We start from the raw sequence: 20590 nt of genomic DNA on the forward strand, positions 1-20590 counted from the left end.
GGATGATAAGCTTCCTTTTTCACATGGAACTTGGATAACTACACTACTTGTCATGCAGCCACAACAGGTACCTGAAAAAGGTGTCTTAAGACCTGTGGATGATATCCCTCAGGTAGGAGGAAGATAAGCTGATCTAATGTTTCAAACATCTGTCCTCATAATCTTTGTTACTAAAAGTTACTCTGAAACACCAGAAATGGAACAATGTCCGTCTGACTTTTGAAAGATTTCACCAATACTCCATGCCAATTCACATCACCCGAGGGATTGTAAGCTCATTTAATTACTGCCAGAGAAATAGTGTTCTTGGGCTACATCTTTAGCTTGCTGGTATAAGCAAGAAAGAACCAAACCTCTGGCCCAAACATTTAGTTACTTCTTAGGTAACAACATGTCCCACACCACATACATATGCCTATCATCAGCACTATAAATAATGCCTTGAAGTATGGAAATCAAAGGTTCTTATATCTTTCATCAGGGACTGACAGCGTCTGGGCTTTCACCACACATACAAGAACAAGTGGGAGTTCCAAACATCCACATGCCAAATGAGAAAGTGTGTCTATAACTCGTTTGCTTCTCCAAGGTGAAGGCTAGTAGGAAGACAGCCTCAAGAGAAGATCTCAGTCCAAGGCCTCTCTTGAGGGAGCATATAGCACCTGAGATATACCACAAAGGATGAAGGTCTCATCCCATTCCACAGGCTAAAGCACTGAGGGGGGCAGGACTTCTTTGAACCTCTTCATGGGCATATGCAGTCTAATTAAGAGATTTACGCAGGGTTCAAGGTAAAGGACAGCCTTTCACCATGGATACTGAGAAGAGATTGTCCTAAAAAAGGCCACGAGGAAGGCCACATTTGTTGAAACAGCAACCCTTCTATGACCCAATCACAGAAGATAGCGCATTTCTCCTGGTAAACATTATCTAGATGATGGCTCATTTCCCCTAGTACATGTAAACTAAGAATTTTCAGAGATATTTGAACATCAACTGCACAATACTGCAAGAAAAGGCACTCACTCACAAAGAACTGCTGGATAAACTCCAGGCACTTTGTTGGAGTGACTGCACTAGCTGATAAACCTCAAAATATGGGAGAATGGAATACAAGATATCTCTCAGAGCTTGCCAAGCAAGCCAGCAGTTCTGGGAACCATACAGCATTTGGCCAAAGAGGGTTTACCATGGTCATTTTTCTTCAGGAGCCAAGCTCACAGCAAAGAAATTGGCAGAGGCATTTGCTACCACCACCATGCAGCATGCTCTTGCCTTCTAAAGCAAAAATTTATAATGAGAAGAAATAAACAGTCCAGTTCCAACATAAAGAACCAGTCCCTATGCCCTCAATACAACCCAAACAAGATGCTTTTCTATCCAAGAGAATCTTGGATATTGAACAATCAATTAAGATTGTTCATATACCCAACAGATCTCAAGGGATTTGTGGCATTGTCACTTTGGTAAAATGTGATAAAAGTGACAGGTATATCCAGGCCTAACATTGTTACTTGTGCTACGTGGGTTACCCCAAAACACAAGGAACAGATCCATGCTAATAGTTTGTAAACTCTTACTTACATATTTAAGAAAGTCACAATGCACACAGAAAAGCAAAGCACAAGATTTTCAACATGCCACTCTGCATTGGACATCAAGAAATCTGAACTTGACAACAGGTAGAAAATAAGAGCATAGTGACAAATGGTGAGAATGGATACCCCCTCCCTTCACCCACCTACCACCATTAACTACCCTGTTACCAGGTTACAATGATCAATTCTAGCTTCTACTGAAAGATACTCCTACATATTAGAGTCTGGTTTTGTATGTTCAAAATGCAGAACAACTCATCCTCCTACCATGACTAGCAGGCCTAAATAGCTAAAAGCTTTGCTGTATAACACCAAGCCAACAATTCGATGTATTAAAGTTATCTGTAACAAGAAGCACTTCAAATGATAGGTTCAGCATACAGTACAGTAGCTCCACAACTTATCATATGCTTTTCGGGTCTGGCCTTTCTGATAAGTAGCAAACACCCTATAGAGTAAAATACCAAGTGGCTACCTCTACCATAGCGCGACCCACTTCCTGAAAATAGGAAATTACGGCCTAATTTGTGACTTGGGAGAAAAAACTTACTTCAAGACGCTGCTCTTGACTAACGTCTATCCTAGGTTACAAGACACGTTTAAGTACTTTCCCCGGAAGATGGTCGCACTATGGCAGAGGCCAGCCACTCTGTACTTTACTTGAATATTTTCTGTTTGTCTTATATCTAACACAAATTCCACATAGCTACTACCCTAAACTAACCTATAATTTACACTTAACATTAAATATAAGATGGGGAAACAACCGAGTGGACTAGCTGTGCCAGTCTTGCCCACTTGTTGATCTATCCTCTGAAAAAGTACTTTAACATGTCTTGACACCTGAGATGGGTACCAGTCATGAGTCATCGGTGGTGGAAGCAACACCTCGAGACCTCTACTCTCCTTTCAAAGTAAGTTCTTTCTCCAAAAGTACTTTTTCAGAAGGTAGATCAACAAACGGGCAAGACTGGCACAGTTAGTCCACTCGGTTGATTCCCCTATATACTACCTAAAAACCTATTTAAATGGTATAATTGATAGCTACATTCACAGATGTCCATGAAGTTGATGTTAATGTAGTTAAAATTTACGAACCAATGATTGTACAATAAGCTCAACTAATATCACCAGAACTACAGACACAAAGTATGGATTTAGCAAAATATATTGAGTGCACCCTCCTACTCTTTTAGCACTATCTGTTTAACAAATGCAAGGGGGAGGCAATGTAGAGTACATTTAGCAGAATGGGACCAGATAAAGGTATTTCTACAGAAGCAGTTCGCACGGACTGCAAGGAACGTAACCGCGATACGACATCCGCTAGGGATTGGGGCGTCCAATGTATTTCGCTGTGTTTAGTACTGGCCCCTGGGGGGTTAATTACAGTCGTCTGAACAAATATTACTTAAAATTCTTATTCAGGAGGTGAAACTGCATAGAAAAACTGCAACTGCCATAGTCCTAGGCTGCCGCAGATAAGTACCCTAGATAAACTCAAGTCTTCATTACACAAATTACAGAAATACTAGGGGGAAACATCACGACAGGCCAACCCTCATCACGGTAGACGGGTCTTATTCACTCGATATTTAATTGGTGAAACATGAATACAATTGCAACTCTAAGCATACCATTTAAAAGACTGAAGTTTCGTCAAACATATTGTGATATATGAAAGCCATATACGAACTAAAATAAGCATGTGAGCTCTTCGTAAAATATGTTTTCAAGGCAGTTTTGAAATCCAATATGGCGGCTACGTTTTTCATGGACGGTTCTCATCAGTGACGGCCACCATCTTTCCCCAGCCTTCCCAGCACTCATTTGAACAATGTTAGCGTATGTATGTAACGTTTATTGATCTTACTCAAGATTGCAGTTGTAATCAGCACAATAAAACACCATTTTGTTGCCTATATTAGTGAAAGTATGAAACTTGTTATTCCCGGGGTTATGGTTGGAACTGAATTCATTCTTACCTTGTAATCGGCGGTTTTTATCCTTACTGCCATCACAACTGAAACTCCACAGTGCTTATTTGATTGTTATTATACACATTTTGGTCTCAGTTCACTCCACATTGCACTTTAAAACCCGTTGCTGTTCCTGGTTTCTAAGCGCGCGCGCCATAACACAATTACAAACAGCAGACGACGAAACTGCAAAGTTTTATTCCCTAAACAAACTGTTTTACTTTACTCGTTATTTAGTTTAAATTTACATTGTTATTTAAAATTTTGATTTAATTCATGTATATTATCCCTTTTTTGCAACCAAATTACCCCGAAAAATTACAGATATTCTAAGTAGATAAAATCAAATGTTTCTAACACCGTTTTCGTACATCTGGCTGCCGAAAACCATAGAGGAACGAATACGGAAAAGTGCATAGAGGAATCGACTAGGTTTTTTTTTTTTTTTTTTTTTTGCTTTTTTGTTTTTGCTAGCACTTTCATTGATTTCAGTCTTTATTAGTATTTTGAATTTCTTTCAATAATCGTATGCCAGAAATAAATGTAACCTTTAATGTTTGCATGCTAAGAATGGCAAAATCATCGTTGCCACATTAGTGGAGGCTTCACACATACGCCGTTCCATTATTATCCTGTTAAGCGTCCGCCCCTGATGAGCTCGCTGCTAACGTACCGTCACGCTTTTTTTGTAATCAGCGATCACAGCACTGATGATAGTTTTCAAAAGTTAATATTGATTTTTATGCTTGTTATTCATACTGTAATTACTGTAGGAAATTCTCTCTCTCTCTCTCTCTCTCTCTCTCTCTCTCTCTCTCTCTCTCTCTCTCTCTCTCTCCTCTCTCTCGGAGTCCAGTCACTCGGCAAAGAAAAGTCATCTTCACTCCCAGCAATTGGAAGAAAAGTTTGTATATCATCACTGGCGGATTCAAAGAACTAGAGCTCTCATCATCAAATAGGTTCATCATCATCACTCCTCCTCATCTAGTATTTGATTGATCTCACCTGAAGAAATATGCCTCCTCTTTGCGGGACATTCATTGTGAAAGACGCGAAATCCAATTTGTCTCGATATAAACGCCCGAAGCGTATTGAAAGAAACCAATAGGGACAGGCAGTTTTATAGCATAAGCGACCACCAGGAAAGAGTTGCCAGGCTGGAAATAAGTTTACCATGTGCTGATAGTGTTACCAAATGATGTTCCTACACTTTCTATACGGTAAACGTATTATTTTGGGGCTGACGGCTTGACAAGCACAGTTAAAGTCTTGAACGTAATATCCCGTTGAAGGCGCTACCGAGTAGATCGCGGTAAACGTATTATTACGTGGGTGACGCTTAAAACAGGTTATAAACTGTTTCCATGAATTCTAGTTGTCATAGTAATGCAATAATGATAAAATTGCTTTAATATTTATGTATATATACTTCCAATACAGCCTAATTTCACCAATTTCAACGTTTTGTGTGTAGTCTTATACCCAGTTTGGGAGGGTCAACACATACCGAATGGCAACAGAGAGAGAGGAGAGAGAGAGAGAGAGAGAGAGAGAGAGAGATAGAGAGAGAGAGAGAGAGAGAGAGAGAGAGAGAGAGAGAGGCGGAGGAACGGAGGAACGAAGAAGAAAAGGGATGGCGGTGGAGGGGGGGTGGGGGGGTTGGGGAGAGGGTAGGTGGAGCTTTATACGCGTGTTCGTATCATGCATAATGGAGTTTTTGTCTCTTGGTACAAGGACAAGTGTCCGTTATTCTTTACGATTAGTGATTCACGATACCCTTATAAATTACGGCACTGGGTGTAATGCACTATAGCAAAATCTCGTTCTGTTAAGAGTGTTCGTTACAGAAATAGGTATTGCCCAAAAACGTGCTTGTTTTGGGGCACTGTCTCTGAAACCCATAGTAGACATGCTGCTTAGTTGTCAATCAAGTTTTTATAACCAAGTATTTTTTACAAGCTAGCTATTGAATAAATTTGTATTTTTCTAAGTCAAAACATATGCCCCTCAATGCTAACTTTCCTCTTTTAAACGACTTTCTGGTCATTGCAAATTCGGCCCCATAATTTCTTATGGTGCGAAAACAGACAGAGGCCCATGGACCGAAAACGATTGCGTCACACTACGGCGATAATCCAGCAGTAAAACATCTTCATATTACCAAAAGTAAATAATAAAGATATATGCGCATTACGATTATAACAATTACATGTATAGCTGATAACAATCTGCATGAATAACTGGTAAACTGTTCTGCAATGACAGTTGAGTATAGCAATTATTTACAATAGGTACGAAAGTCAAGATGTCGTGACGTCATAATCAGAACTTGAAAGAACGTTCTAATTCAGAAAAATAATTACTTAAATTTGAGTCAGAGTCGAGTTACTTTTTCAATAACGAATATTTTCAAATTAATCATCATAATATGTAAAATATTGATTTTTACTACTTATTTAAAAATTAGCCAAGAGCACGCTTCTCGTCATCTTCTACCCCAACAGCTGTTTACGCCTGGCTTGTTGTTGATGAGAAATCGTGTTTCGATTGTTGTGATAAAAGTGCTCCAGCGTCTGTGGGTACAAGTGGTGTGCGGATTTATCACAGGAAATGGTTAGTTTATTGACACAAGCTACTCCGTAAACATCGAGATGGCGTCAATCTTCTAAAATACCTCGAGTTGTAAGTAAAAATGTTGAACGCGTTTTGGTGAGATTGCACTACGTTTTGAGACCGTTTTCAGTACCCGTTTAAATCTTAAAATTTGGCCTTAATTTCTAACTTTGGAGAAAATACTTACTTCGAAAGGAGAGTAGAGGTCTTAGCTCCGTTTCTCACCAACAACAAGTCGCGACTGATGCCCATCTCGGGTGTCAGGACGCGTTATAATGTACTTTTTCGGAGGGTGGCTTGCATTGATTGTAGGTGGCCTGCTTGGCCTGCTGTGATGTTCTACCCTAAATTATCACACAAGGTTTATAATTCACATTAGGCCAGACCATGTGAGCCTGTCTACATTCGGTCCATTCACTCCAATCGTAACTAGCTTAATGCAAAGCTGCTTTGATTAGAATTAAATTCAAGGCTACTGGGGCTTTGATAGTATGTTCAGAAAAAAACCACCAGATCGACCTGGCCTAAGCTAAGGCAGTTTGGCATGATGAAATAGGATTAAAAAAAAATTAAATAAATAAAAAGTTCGAATTTCCAATTCCAATATAATGCCATTTACATCTGTAACCACAAATTATGGTAGAACTTAAGGGAAAAAACCCGCAAATACAAATATCTCGTTTCCTTCCTAAGTAGAGCACGGGTCCCGTTGACCTACCAAAATCTGGGACTGGCATCGCATCTAAGACGTAAATAACCAAATCGTGAACCACCCTATTGTTAACTTTCACATGCAATTGCCATACTGACTTAAAACAAAGGCTCCACGCTAATATTATTTACTACACGATGAAAAAGGAGGCCTGAGAACAATAACACACAAAACACGTTTATCTAAGTCATGTGAGCCAACATGGCTGACACGACCATGACAAATCTCTTGACCATAACAATAACATGGTGGGTTTTAGTTCAAGAAATGTACTTCAGACCTTCGCAAAGGAACACACAAAAGCCACATGCCCCAGAGATCAAACTGATACACAAAGAACACTTAAAATCGACCACTCCATTGCGATATTACACTTAACATGATTGCAGTACGCTAACCAAGGCCATAACCACAACACTTTTCTCGATCGTAATATAAAAGGATACACTTGCAACCGCTGGCCCATGTCTTGTATGTAATGTGCAGCTTGTTGGCGATAACTTAATTCCTTCTCTGCGTCTATTCCGCATCTTCGGCTGGGTGAATTGTTTAATTCCTCCCTTGTAAAATACCATCTTTCATCAGCCGCCATGGAGTTACACACCGGACTGTGGTGACGTCACACCGGAAACTCGAAGGTTCCAAATATTTTGGTTGATAAATATAGCGTAATTGCAAATAATTCGATAGTTTTAACAATTCACATAAACACATAATACAATTACTAATATAGTTATTTTTAAAACGTAAAGCAATTGCTAAATTCTATAAATTTTCAACTAAAGAAATGTAAGTTTCACTGCATAAGAATTGCTCAAGACTTTCTCTAACACTAACACACTGATGGAAGTTCCCGTGATATTTTTATGAATTAATTTTAATCGGGAAAAATTTGGAATATCTGTCAAGTACAGAAAGCTATTTGAATAAATTTAACATTTATTTAACATTTATAATGATAATAGAAGTTTTGTACGCAAATGAATCAAATGTTACTTGTATTTTAAAAGATTTAAATCTTTCTACCAAAATGTGATGGAATGGGTTCTTGGAAAAAGTTACGACAGATTGTGGGTAGCTGTGATCCTAGTAGCATTGTGTACGTTCGACTGCTGAAATATAATATGTTTTGTGTTAATTACGGTGTAAGAAAAAGTGTTAACGTGAAGGTAACTAACACCATGAAACTTAGAAAAATAATTGGATAATATTACAGAAGTTGGGCCCCTGATAGTATTTTTACTGCTATTACTGCCAATAATCAATGTAAGCGTCTTGCGTTGATTCAACTGAAAGCAGATGATGCTCGGTGTGAACCGTGCCGATTGTCATTTGTCTTTTTCTCGAAGTGGGAAAGTACAAGTTTCTTGATTTCAGTATGTTATTGCCGTGTTCTTAGAAGAAAGTTGAATGTCATCAGAAATTGTTATAGTGAAAGTGATTGTTATTTAGGATTTTATAAATAGTTAAGGAGTTTTGGAATACTTGTGCAGACACAGTTGCCTATTGTAGGCCTTTGGATACCCCGAATTATGCAGCGGCCCGATATTGTCTAGACTGATCACTGAGGTTTGTATCTGACATTTGGTTTTATCCCATTAGTAGTGGGTTTATACACATTCCTTTAAGCCATATAATATATATATATATATATATATATATATGATATATATATATAGATATATATATATATTTATTTAATATATTATTTATTTATTTATTTTGTGCATTTTTCGACTGCACGTTATTTCAGGAGACCTTATAACTTAGGGGATCTTGATACCTTTTGGAACATACTCTGGCGGGCGATGACCTTGGAAATCAAAAAGAGCGCCCAGGTTAGCGTATTAGAAAGACCGCGTAACACGCAACTGTATTGAAACTAACAACTGACTTATTTGCATTACCTAATGCCAGGTATCTTGTTGACATTTTACAAATTTTAGGGGCAAACGTCGAGAGTATTTCCGTAGGCGTACGCTTGGCAAGATATCAAATGGTATGTACTACCTAGCTAATACTGATAACGCATTACTATCAGAAACGTATGTTTGTCATGATTTTCATCTTGGGTTATTGCTTTGAAGGCCTTCTAGTTACCCCATATAAGTAGGCTAATTATATTTTGTAATAATACTAGAGCCTAATTATTTAGCCAATGCATAGGTACCTATGTTTGTAATGTACATTCAGTTGTAAGTTTTACTACATTTTATATATACCTATAGACTGGTAAAAGTGTTCTGTAACAACAGAATTCCATCTAATAAAAGGAGCCCATAAAAAACACCAAAATGTAGAGAGAAAAGTACTATATTTCAGAGACTCTGCTGAAGAGAGAGACAGCAGTCCTCTGAAATATAGTACTATTCTCTCTACATTTTGGTGTTTTATGGGCTCCTTTTATTAGATTATATATATATATATATATATATATATATACACACTCATATATATACATATATATATGTATATATATATATATATATATGCATTTGTGGGTGTGTGTGTGGTATATGCACTAACATATACATAATAGGTACAACTACTATGCAAAAATATGCATATAGCTATTTTATCTATATATATATATATATACATATACATAGTATATACATATTAATATATATGATATATATAGTATAGGCTATTGCAAATCATGCAGTGGGGAGGCTGAATAGGAACAGATTGAAATTGCAAAAAATGTATCATCCATAAGCTCAGAATCAGCAATGATTAGTATATATATATATATAATAGCTATATACACATACATACCATATAAAATCTATATATCATTGCTGACTCTAATGGGCTTATGGATGACATACTTTCATTTGTAATATGGATTTGAAATTGCAAAAAAAAAAAAAAAAAAATCATCCATAAGCCCAGTAGAATCAGCAATGGTTACGATAATATGTAGCGGCAACCCCATATAAAAATGGGAACTGGCTAGGAAGAATATATATATATAAATATATATATATATCTATTTATACATATATAATATGCTTAAAAAATTACAGTAGATGCACATAACTTCATTAAATAAAGCAAATTACCACAGGAAAATGATAGTCGGAAATCCAAGCGCTTTCGTCTTTAGTAAGACATTGTCAAGGAACGAATGAAATGCAATTGGAGAGAAAGTTATCAGGTAAACAACAAGGTCAAGAATACCAGATGGTTAATTCTGTCAAAAAGGGTAAAAAAAATTAGAAATTATCCAGGATTATCGGATATCACATGGTCACAAACGTAAATATAGATTTAACCCTAACAGAAACTACAAGGTATCCGCATAGTCCCAAACATGTAAAAACTGAGTACGTATAGTAATTTTGTTGCTTGTATTTATCTACAACTTTTTTCATTATGAAGGACTTAAATTAGAAAATTTCCATTATTTGACTTGAAACTAAATTCGGTGATATTCCTTTTAACTGTGTTATTACGTGGGATTAAGGCTCTTGCTTGACTCCAATTAATAGGATGATCTAAATCTCTCATAGGTATGTACAATTAATGCATTTGATATTTACCCAGTTCTCACAGAATATTGTGCTGTTTGAGACTTTAAAGAGATTTATATACCGTTTTGTCCAGAATCAACTTTCACACTTTTTGCAAGGAATTTCATATATGCAGCCTGGAAGATCTTTAGGAGAATTTTTTATTACTAAACTCTTGACATTAATATTACTGAATACATTTATGTTAAGCTTTAAAATTCTAGGAATTGCTAAAGACCTTTCATCATAAGGTAATTTTAGAATGTTGTGCTACTAAATTCAAGTTTGTCATTAGTTAAATAAAATGTTTTTGTAGCTCTTTTCCATGCCATATCTACAAAAGTCCTTGGGTATTTTAAGTTTTAATGCAATATTATAAAAAGTTTTAATCTCCACGTCAATAAACTGCGGGCTACAGACACGTAGAGCCCTTAGGAACATCTCAGAAAAAAGAGAATTTAACATTTTGATGGTGATTGGATTAGTAATGAACAAAAGAGGCAATGTTAGTTGATTTCTGAAAGACTGAAAAGGTGAAATTATGATTTCTATGGACAGTTACATCAAGAAAATCCTTCTTCCTCTACAGTAAATTTAAAAAAAATTCCATATAAATATTGCAAAGGACAGGAGATAAGGGATAACTCATAGCCATGCCAAATTTTGTGCAAAAAATTCCCCATTAAGACAAATTTTACTATCTTTGATACATAACCTTATGAAACTAATGAGGTTTGCTTCATACAGTTCAGGGAATATCATGATGTTCTAATTCATCTTCCGAAATTTCAAGTAAATCATCTACAGGCACTTTTGTAAATAGAGACATCAAAACTAACCATATTAAAATCAAAATACAAATTTAAACTATTCAATTTGTTTATAAAATCAACATTTACATTCAAGCCATTTAGATAAATTATACGTAACTGAGCCCACTGAACTAATGATTGGTTTGATAGAGTTATTGATTTTGTGAGTCTTGACTAATCCATACATATAAGGTAGGGAGGTGCATTGCTATGTAAACTGTTTAATTAAATGGTTTCAAACCCTTTGGAAAGGATTAATTTGTCTATTAAAATGGGAGTTCACATCGGTGTAGGATCAGACCTCGGTTCCATGTAAGTATCAGTATCATTTAGCAATGCCATTATTTTACTTACATAGTCACTTTTATTTATTATTACCACTGCATTAGACTTATCTGCCTTTATTACTTGTACTGTAGCATCATACACAATACCCTAACAAATATTGATATCCTCAGAACATAGATTACGATTAAATTTTTCCAAATAACAATGATTTTGAAATGTTGACATAGTCCAGATTACCATTGGACACACCAAAGCTTAACCCATATCCCAAAGCCGCTGTCATAGCACTATCCACTGGTTTGTCTGATAAAATTATTACAAGGTGTTATTTGTGTTTCCCTGGGTGCTCTTGATTTCCTGACAGGTTCCCCATGTCTAGCTTTAAGGGGGCCAATGTCTGATGTGTCTTCACTCACGCAGTCCTCTTTCTGCTGGAAGAATGCCTTTGATTAGTTCTTGTAGGCATGGCTTCCTATCGTGTAAATCAGTGAAGTTCTAGCGTATGGCCCCTTGGTTTCAGTGGGCCACCATTCACCTCCAATGGGTCTTAGTAGCGTGTCCAAAGTAAGTATTGCTGTGAGATTTACACTAGCATCTCCAGACATACGAATTTTTACACTACATTTGTACACATTTCCTTTGGTCCTACTGGAGCACTACTGTTTTTTCATCATTAGGGCCACTAGTGATTCCCCGCAGGCTGCACCATTCCTCCTTGTAAGCAATCCCATAATGCAGGTGACGATGAGTGACAAGGAGGTTCTCTTCTGCTTGTTTGGTAGAATTCTTCCAATTTCTTTTTAATTGCATGATACAATCATCATATCCGTTGTTAGTTAATAACTGTCAAATTCTGTCCAGTTCATCGTTCACATCTAACAAGAAGTGAAGCGAGCAAGTGCTCATTGACATAAGCACTCGCTACGGACTTTTTGTAAGCTTCTGGGCATTCAAGCAATGGCCAATGTTCGTTGTTTTTGTGAATACTGTAGTCTTAATTGTCCTTCCCATTGTTTAACTAGGACATCCAGCAAATGCAAAGTCTTCTGCTGGCTATGCTCTGTGGTGAAGTTAAGTACGTACAGTTTCTTTTTAAGGCAGCCACTATTTTCATAGCGTTGTCAGCTTCTATTTCCATAACGAAGATATCAGCAATGTAAAGCCCGTAGATCTTTGGTTTTAGTTGTACACAGGTCTCTTCAACACCAAAAATTAGTATAGTACTATTACACTATTATAAAAAAAAGAAAAGGACTTTTCAGCTTTTAAGACGCTCCCTTGAGAATTACTCCCAGAATTGCCATTGTGAATTCCTTTTAAGCGGTGACTGTCCTTTAATACTATTTTACACACAGATGATGTATACATAGTATTAGGTTCATACTTTTAACAAAGTTCCACTCTACTGTACCATTTATTACAAAATGCAGTACGTACTGAGAAGCCCTTCTGTCCTTGGATTGACACTGCAATTAAAGGTGCCAGAAGAGTTAGAGGCTAATTGACAAAAGAATATAATACATTAGAGTAGGCCCCAATGGAAAATAATTCCAAAAGGGGCAAGATAAAATTAAGATAATGATGTCTTAATTAGAAAAAACCATGACAAGGAAGAATTCTTTCAATACAGTAGTACTTCGAGATACGAAAGGCTCAACTTACGAAAAATCCAAGTTACGAAAGCCAATACGAAAAATTTTACTGCTCTACATACGAAAAGTTTTCAAGATACGAAAGGTTGTTGCTATAAAGTCCCGAGATTTTCCCGGACCACCGAGAACAAATTTAAAACTCCCGCGCTGCCAACTGAGTAAACTCGCCACCATCCTCCCGCTCTCCCATTGGTTCCTGATGCTAGTCACCCCATAAGGTCCTGCTCTCCTATTGGTCAGCATCTACCCCTTGTGCTTTAAGTATTCTATTGGTAAAAGGTTGCTGTAAATTGAAAAACTTAGTATTCATGCAATACATTTAATCACATTAGGTAAAGATAGAATAAAGAATAGAAATGAATGGTCATTATACTGTTTGGTAGTTTCAGTACTAGTTGAAGAGAGAGAATGAAAATTTATGGCTTACTGTGTAAAAGTGATTGCTTGGCGATCGTTCGATACTCATAAGTGCTGGATGTAAACAGACGTTTGGAAGCTTTTTTTTGTTTGTTTGTTATAGTTAATGGTTACTTAATAATTATTTGAAATGAGTACATGCAATACATTTAATTAAAAAAATGTGAATTAGATATCATAAAATAAAAAATAAATCAGACTGCCAACAAATACACATTTTTTAGAATTCTTCTTCTGTTTTATTATTACGTTACGTATACGTATTACGATGTTTCATTATAGCTGTCATAACTCGGTATCTCCGTTAGGTAAAGATAGAATAAAGAATAGAAATGAATGGTTATTATACTGTTTGGTGGTTTCATTAGTTGAAGAGAGATACTAATGACAATTTATGGCTTACTGTGTGCTAGGAAAAATGATTGCTTGGCGCTCGTTCCATACTCGTAAGACGGGTAAGATTTGAATGTAAATAATCGATTGAAAGGTTTGTTTTTTGTTTGTTTGTGTATTATAGTTAAAGATTAATTAATAATTATTTGAAATGAGTACATACTGATTATTTATACATTTTATTGGCATATTCTAAGCTTTTAGCTCTTAGGTTTAGATGTCAGAATCATAGACTAGGCTACAGTAGCAACCGCTAACATAGGCTAGGCTTATTGCTAAGGGACATATGCCAAAGTCCTAATATATGCAGTAAAAATGGGGTTGAACATTATATGCAGTTGAATAATCTCAAGTATGTACAGTATTTTGCCTTTTTGGAGTCATATTTCTTCCATCGTAACCCAAGAACATGTGTTTTAGGCCTGGAAATATAATTTACTGGGGTGTTTTTGGAGGGCTTGGAACGGATTAGCCATTTTACATGTTAAATGTGTTCCAAGATACGAAAAACTCTTGATACGAAGGCCGTCTCGGAACGGATTAATTTCGTATCTCGAGGTACCACTGTATAAGGGTAATGCGAGAGGGTCATGAAATGTCATCAATAAAATTATGCCTCCCAACTAAAAATTTCCTGAAAATATGCTCTGAAGAACATAGATGATGTTAAATAAATTTTTGGTAATAGGATTTTTTTTTTTTTTTTTTTACTGACTGCCTGTTACAATTTTCTACTTTGTTTATAGTCAACTCTTGAATTTTATGTCGTATTGTTGTGCTCAACAACTTAATTCTGCATTCTTCTTGTAGCCTTGTCAGCAGCTCATTGTTATATGTAACTAATCTGACCCAAGGAAACATCCTTATGTAATTTCCTTTTTCAAAAGTGGAGATACGTATGTATACTGAAAATTGGAAATGATAGACCCACATTTCATTTACCTGTCATCTGTAAAATAAACAAGGAAATAATTGCCATTCAACATGGCTTTCCTTGAGTCAAACCATTTCATGGTTTTAGACCTAACCTTTCAATGGAATCTTTTCTGCTTAAGATTACCAAAAAAATACAAGAAAAAATCATAAAAAAGTTTTTAACTCCTTTTATTATTAGATCTGTCCAAAATGTTTGATAGTTTCTTCACCAAATTCTAAATCCTGTTTCAACCATGTTTTGTATTGGCTCATTCATATCCACTCATAAGAAGATATATTTTGTTGTACCCCAGTGGTCAGTTCTGGACCATTGCTGTTCAACATCTTTATCAGTGATCTACCAAGATATAAGTGAGATGGTCTCATTATTTATGTTGATGATACCCAGGTTTTTTGCAGACTGGGGACTTGAAAACTTTGATGATTTGATAGTCTAAAATATATCGACAACAAAACAGTTTAATACCACGGGCCACTTACTTGACCAATATAAATCTCAATTTTTTTCAGATCAAGCCAGTATATCTCTCACATCCTGGGGAACACCAATATAAAATTCAATTCTGTGACTGTTGTCCCTTCACAGACGGTTAAAAACCTTGGTGTTTTTAGGGATCGTAGCATGATTTTTAATATGCACATAGGCAAACTATGAAGAAAGGTAACTGGTATCCTCCAGTGTCTCAACAGTTAGTCAAACTCAGCCTTTTTGGCCACTAAGGCGTTGGCCGCACAGTTGCCACAGTTCTCTAAATACGCAGTGATGAAGAAATGTCTCTGATATTTTTTATACTAACTAAATATATGGTAATTACTCTGTTTCATAATAAGACTTCATATGTTTAAGAATGACTAAGTTTTTGATGGGAAAATGAATGTTACTAAAATGTTTTCCTCAGATTTGACACCACCTCTGTGCTGGGTTAGTGTCTCTGTGCTGGGTTAGTGCTCCGTTGCCACCCAACAAGGTCATTCCGTGTCAAGGACCCACCATGTAAACATCTCCCACTTCTCGTTGCCCCCACCTGCACACTCAGACTATGGAAATAATTAAGTTAATTGGTACTTCTTAGATGAAAAGGCGCCAATGGCGGACACAGCCAAAGCCACCAAAGTAAGCAAAAGGCGGAAGTACCTATCTTGGGAGAAGTGGCAACAGTGTGGAAAATCCAGGGTAAACAAGGCCAGTGCCTTAGTGGCCAAAAAGGCTGAGTTTGACTTTTAACTGTTGAGGGCAGGATCACTGATGAAATTGATTATAATAATCTTAAACTTTTTAATGATGGTACTATGACATAGTATCATAAAGTCTACACAGGTGATTCATCTGCTGTAGACTTAGAGTACTATTTGCTCCTCTTCACTCTTATATGGATTTTAATGGGACTGTAGATGAATTTAGGTATACTACATGATAGTGACCACTTTCCCATTAATCTAAAGTTTGTAAGAAATGCGCCCGTAAATTTTTATGGTAAATGGAAGGAAAGGGAAGCAGATTGAGTCAAATTTCAAGAAGGTATTAACCTATCCCAGGAATTTGAGTCCTTTAAGTTCCATATAGAGGCTTGTCAGTACTTTGCCCCTGAAATATTGAATAGTGCTGAAAACACTATACCAAAGACCAAAGGGAAACCATGCAGACCTGCTGTTCCATGTTGGGATAAAACCTGTTGTGTTTTGAGGAAAATTACCAGGAAATTTTATTGGCATTATAAATCCAGTCAGTCTGCAACAGCAAAATCTTTTTACCAACAATGAGCGATGGCAAAACAGAGGAAATATTTTTAAAAAGTAAAAAGAGAGTCCTGGCTTTTTTTTTATAGTATATAAATGGCATAAATTTTAAGACCCCAACCGGGTTGATCTGGAAAAGATTAGAAAACTAAGCAGCAAATATGTTCCAACATCAACACATTATCTGAAAATCAATGGAAACCTTGTCACCAAGCCTAATGAAATTACTGAAAAACTGGGTGAGCATTTCTTCCAGAATATTAGGAATTCAACCATTTCCCTTCGTTTAAGTTCTGGAAATGATGAATTTTATGATTCCAAGTTAACTTTTAGGGAATTAAGGCAGGCGCTTATCATCATCTGAATCAGCATCCCCCGGGAATGATAACATTCTTTATAGCATTATAAAAATCTTCAAGGTACAGCTAAATCTTATCTCTTTAAAACCTTAAAAAGATATTGGAAACTGGTATTCCTCCCCCTTCTTTGAAGATTGTAATTGTTGTTCCCATTAAGAAACCATGGATAGGATAGGATAAAAGATTGTTTAACCAAACCTCTCAGGCTAAAAAAAAAAGCTAAGAAACCACATCTTTCTACAAGCTTTGTTTGTAGATGACCTTACTATTCATGTCACTAGTTATGATGCTATTGCAGCGTGTTATTTCTTGTGAAAGTCAGTTAATACAATCAGCAGATGGGCGGATGACAGTGGCTTTTGATTCTCCCCTTGCAAAACTGCGGCATTCGTTTAACTAGAAGCAGTCAAAGGAAACCATCCCAAATATGGGCCAGTCTGATTGATTCTGAAAATTAAGGTAGAGACTGCTTTTAACATTTTAAAAGCAGTCTCGCATTTTAACTGGGAGTGCTGATCAGAGGTCACTTTTACGGTTATATGACTCATTCTGTAAATCTAAGCATGGGTTTGGTTGTCAAGTCTGCTCTTCAGCAAGTGCAAGCAAACTCAAGGAGTTCGATGTAGTTCATCATACTGGTCAAGGAATATGCTCTGGTGTATGCAAGACATTGCCAGTTGAAAGTTTATATACTGACACTGAAGAGCTCCCTCTACACTTATGCCGAGAGTAACTGGGATCACAATATATGTGATCAAATTATTTGAGAGGTTCCCCAAAAAGCAATGCAGTGTCTATTCTTAACCAAAACGATCCACATCAGTTTGCAAATGCTAGAGCATCCAAGCCTTTTCATGTAAGATTTAATGCTGCAGTAGACAGTGTCTCTATTAAAGACCAAAAAATTAAGGCAATATGTTGCTCTAAGTTGCCTCCTTAGTTAACCCCAGAACCAATAGTCTGTCAAAAAGCTGTGGTTAAAAAATTGGTTAATGTTCAGGAAGTGAAGGCTCATTTTCTTGATCATGACCAGATACATTGGGGTTCTGTTCAACTATTCACTGATGGATCAAAGACATCAAGTGGTGTTGGTTGTGCTGCTGTTCATGGTAGTAGCGCATATGTGGGCACTGTCTAATAATGCTTCAGTTTGTATAGATGAATTAATAACTGCATTAGCTAAATCTCTTGAGATTGTTTCCAATATATACAGGGTAATAATCTCACCATATAGTACTCCGATTCTTATAGTAAACTCATTGTCATTAAGTAATATAACTCCAAAAATAAAATTATTCAATATATTCAAGAATGGTTGTATAGGCTTGCTTCCGAATTCAAATTATGTAATCCATTTTTGCTGGTCCCTGCCCATGTAGGTATTGCTGGTAACAAACTTGCTGACAATGAAGTAAGAGATGTCCTTACTAACGATGACATTCTCTTCCAACATATTCCTGCTACGGACATGGAATGGACTATTTGTTCATATATCAAAAACAAATGGCAAGCATGTTATTCATCTCCCCTTCTGGCCAACAATAAAAATTATTGAGCGTTAGCCATCTGGATTCCAACAAAACCATAGGGTAGAAACTGTATTATGTCATCTGAGAATTGGTCATATTTGATTGACTCACTGGTTCCTTTTAGAGGGGTAACTACGTACACAAGTCTATGTAGTGTGACTCCTCTTACTGTGGAACACATTATATTACATTGCCATAGGTATTCTGCAGCATGGCGGAGACATGGGTTAAAGGGCAGGGATATAGGTAGCAGAACTGCTTGGTCCAGATGTTGCTGTTAATAACATAGTTGGATTCCTCAGAAACATTAACCTTTTTAATGAAATTTAATATTGACCTCTTGGTAGAGTGCCAAGTATAGTATATACACTTGCATTTCCATGTATGTATAAGCATTTTTATATGTAGTACATATATGTATGTATGCATATGTATATATGATATATATAGTTACATGTGTGGCTGCACGAGGTTTATCATTTACTCCAAAATTAAGTGGCATTTGACAAGACTGTTTGCCATGCAAGTAACAATAGAGAACAAGAAAAATAAAATATTGTACTTATTTAATTTTACTAATTTCTTGAAACTCAGGGCTTCAACATACATCTCGTATATGTATGATACAGTACAGTCATACCCCTACATACTTAAGTCCCTACGTACGAAAAATCCAGGTTACGAAGGCAAAGACAAAGGTTTTTTTGCTTCTGTGTACGAAAATAATTCCGGTTGCGAAAGGGTGTACTGTAAAGTCCAAGATTCGTCCGGGCCGCTGAGAAAAATTTTAAAACTTGTGTGCCGCCAACTCGGTAGACTCATCACCATCCTCCCACTCTCCCATTGGTTCCTGATGCTAGTTACTGCCATAAGATCCTACTCTCCTATTGGTCAGCATCTATCCCATCATGCATCTACGTAAGGGAGTTCCTCGACCATTTCGTTTCTGCAGCGTTATCGTACACACGAGGAATTCGTTCATTCACGTAGATCTCTTTCGTTAACATTAATTCTTGTTAGTGATTTCGCTTTCGTTGTACTGTAAGTTACTTTATCTTGTTGTGTGTGAACTTAATTACTTATGTTATCAGCCGTGGGTCCCAAGAATGTTGCTGAAGTTCACGGAAAGAGGAGGATGCTTTCTATGGAGATAATCAAGAAATGTCAATGTTTTCTGCCATTTGTTAATGTGTGTTGTAAAGTTTAGTGCTAATGTTTTCTGCCATTTTTTAATGTTTCGTAAAGTCAAGTGTTCATGTTTTCTGCCGTTTGTCCTCCTCCTCTGTCACCACTTTCGGACATCACCTCTCGAAAGGTAAGGTTCCACATTTTACTACTTATGTACGTACAGTATTTCTTGTACCCTGTACACTAATACACTTTATTTACAGGTACAGTAACGGTTAGGTATTGAATGGTCCTAATTGTTGTATTTCATTGTTTATTGGTCAATTTAGCTTAATATAAAATTTACTGTGGGGTTTTGTAGGGCTTGGAACAAATTAGGGAATTTACATGTAAAAGTAGTTTTGGATACAAAAAAATCAGGTTACGAAGGCCGCTTCGGAATGGATTGATTTCGTAACCTAAGACACTACTGTCTATTGTATACAGTGTATGTATATATATATATATATATATATATATATATATATATATATATATATTATATATATGATGTATCTATATATATATATTATATAATATATATATATCTCTATATATACTATACTATATAGATATATATATATATAATATATATATATTATATATATATATATATATATGGCATGAATTTTTTTTTATCCTTGTTTGCACACTGTAAAGGTTATATGCATACTCGAAATGCAACGTTAATTTGTATGGGGATATCAGTTTTTACCATAGTTTTAAAATCATTACATTATTTTATTTGTTAATTTATAAATTTATCACTATAAATATTCATCTCAAATCAAATTCATTATAGCGCTGAGTAATCCCTTGGATTCCAGTGCTTGACTGCAAACCTAAATCCCATTCCATTCATATGCCACACCCCCAGACGTAC

General features: G+C 36.2%; 2 protein-coding genes across 2 annotated transcripts in view; one reads left to right on the forward strand and one right to left on the reverse strand.

The window, feature by feature from the left end:
- The window catches only part of LOC135219841 (cyclin-T2-like), a 44886-nt gene extending 37350 nt beyond the window's left edge, over positions 1–7536 (reverse strand). Inside the window, exon 1 of the mRNA XM_064256953.1 lies at positions 7349–7536. Within this exon, the coding sequence (XP_064113023.1) occupies positions 7349–7494 (146 nt within the window). The 5' untranslated portion in view covers positions 7495–7536. The remainder of the gene's footprint in view (positions 1–7348) is intronic.
- Positions 7537–7949: 413 nt separating this feature from the next.
- LOC135219844 (KAT8 regulatory NSL complex subunit 2-like) overlaps positions 7950–20590 on the forward strand; it is a gene marked incomplete at its 3' end in the record, with an annotated part of 39907 nt that continues 27266 nt past the window's right edge. The window contains 1 exon segment of the mRNA XM_064256955.1: positions 7950–8471.

The sequence above is a fragment of the Macrobrachium nipponense genome, chromosome 1 (assembly GCF_015104395.2).
Source record: "Macrobrachium nipponense isolate FS-2020 chromosome 1, ASM1510439v2, whole genome shotgun sequence".
Classification (NCBI taxonomy): domain Eukaryota; kingdom Metazoa; phylum Arthropoda; class Malacostraca; order Decapoda; family Palaemonidae; genus Macrobrachium; species Macrobrachium nipponense.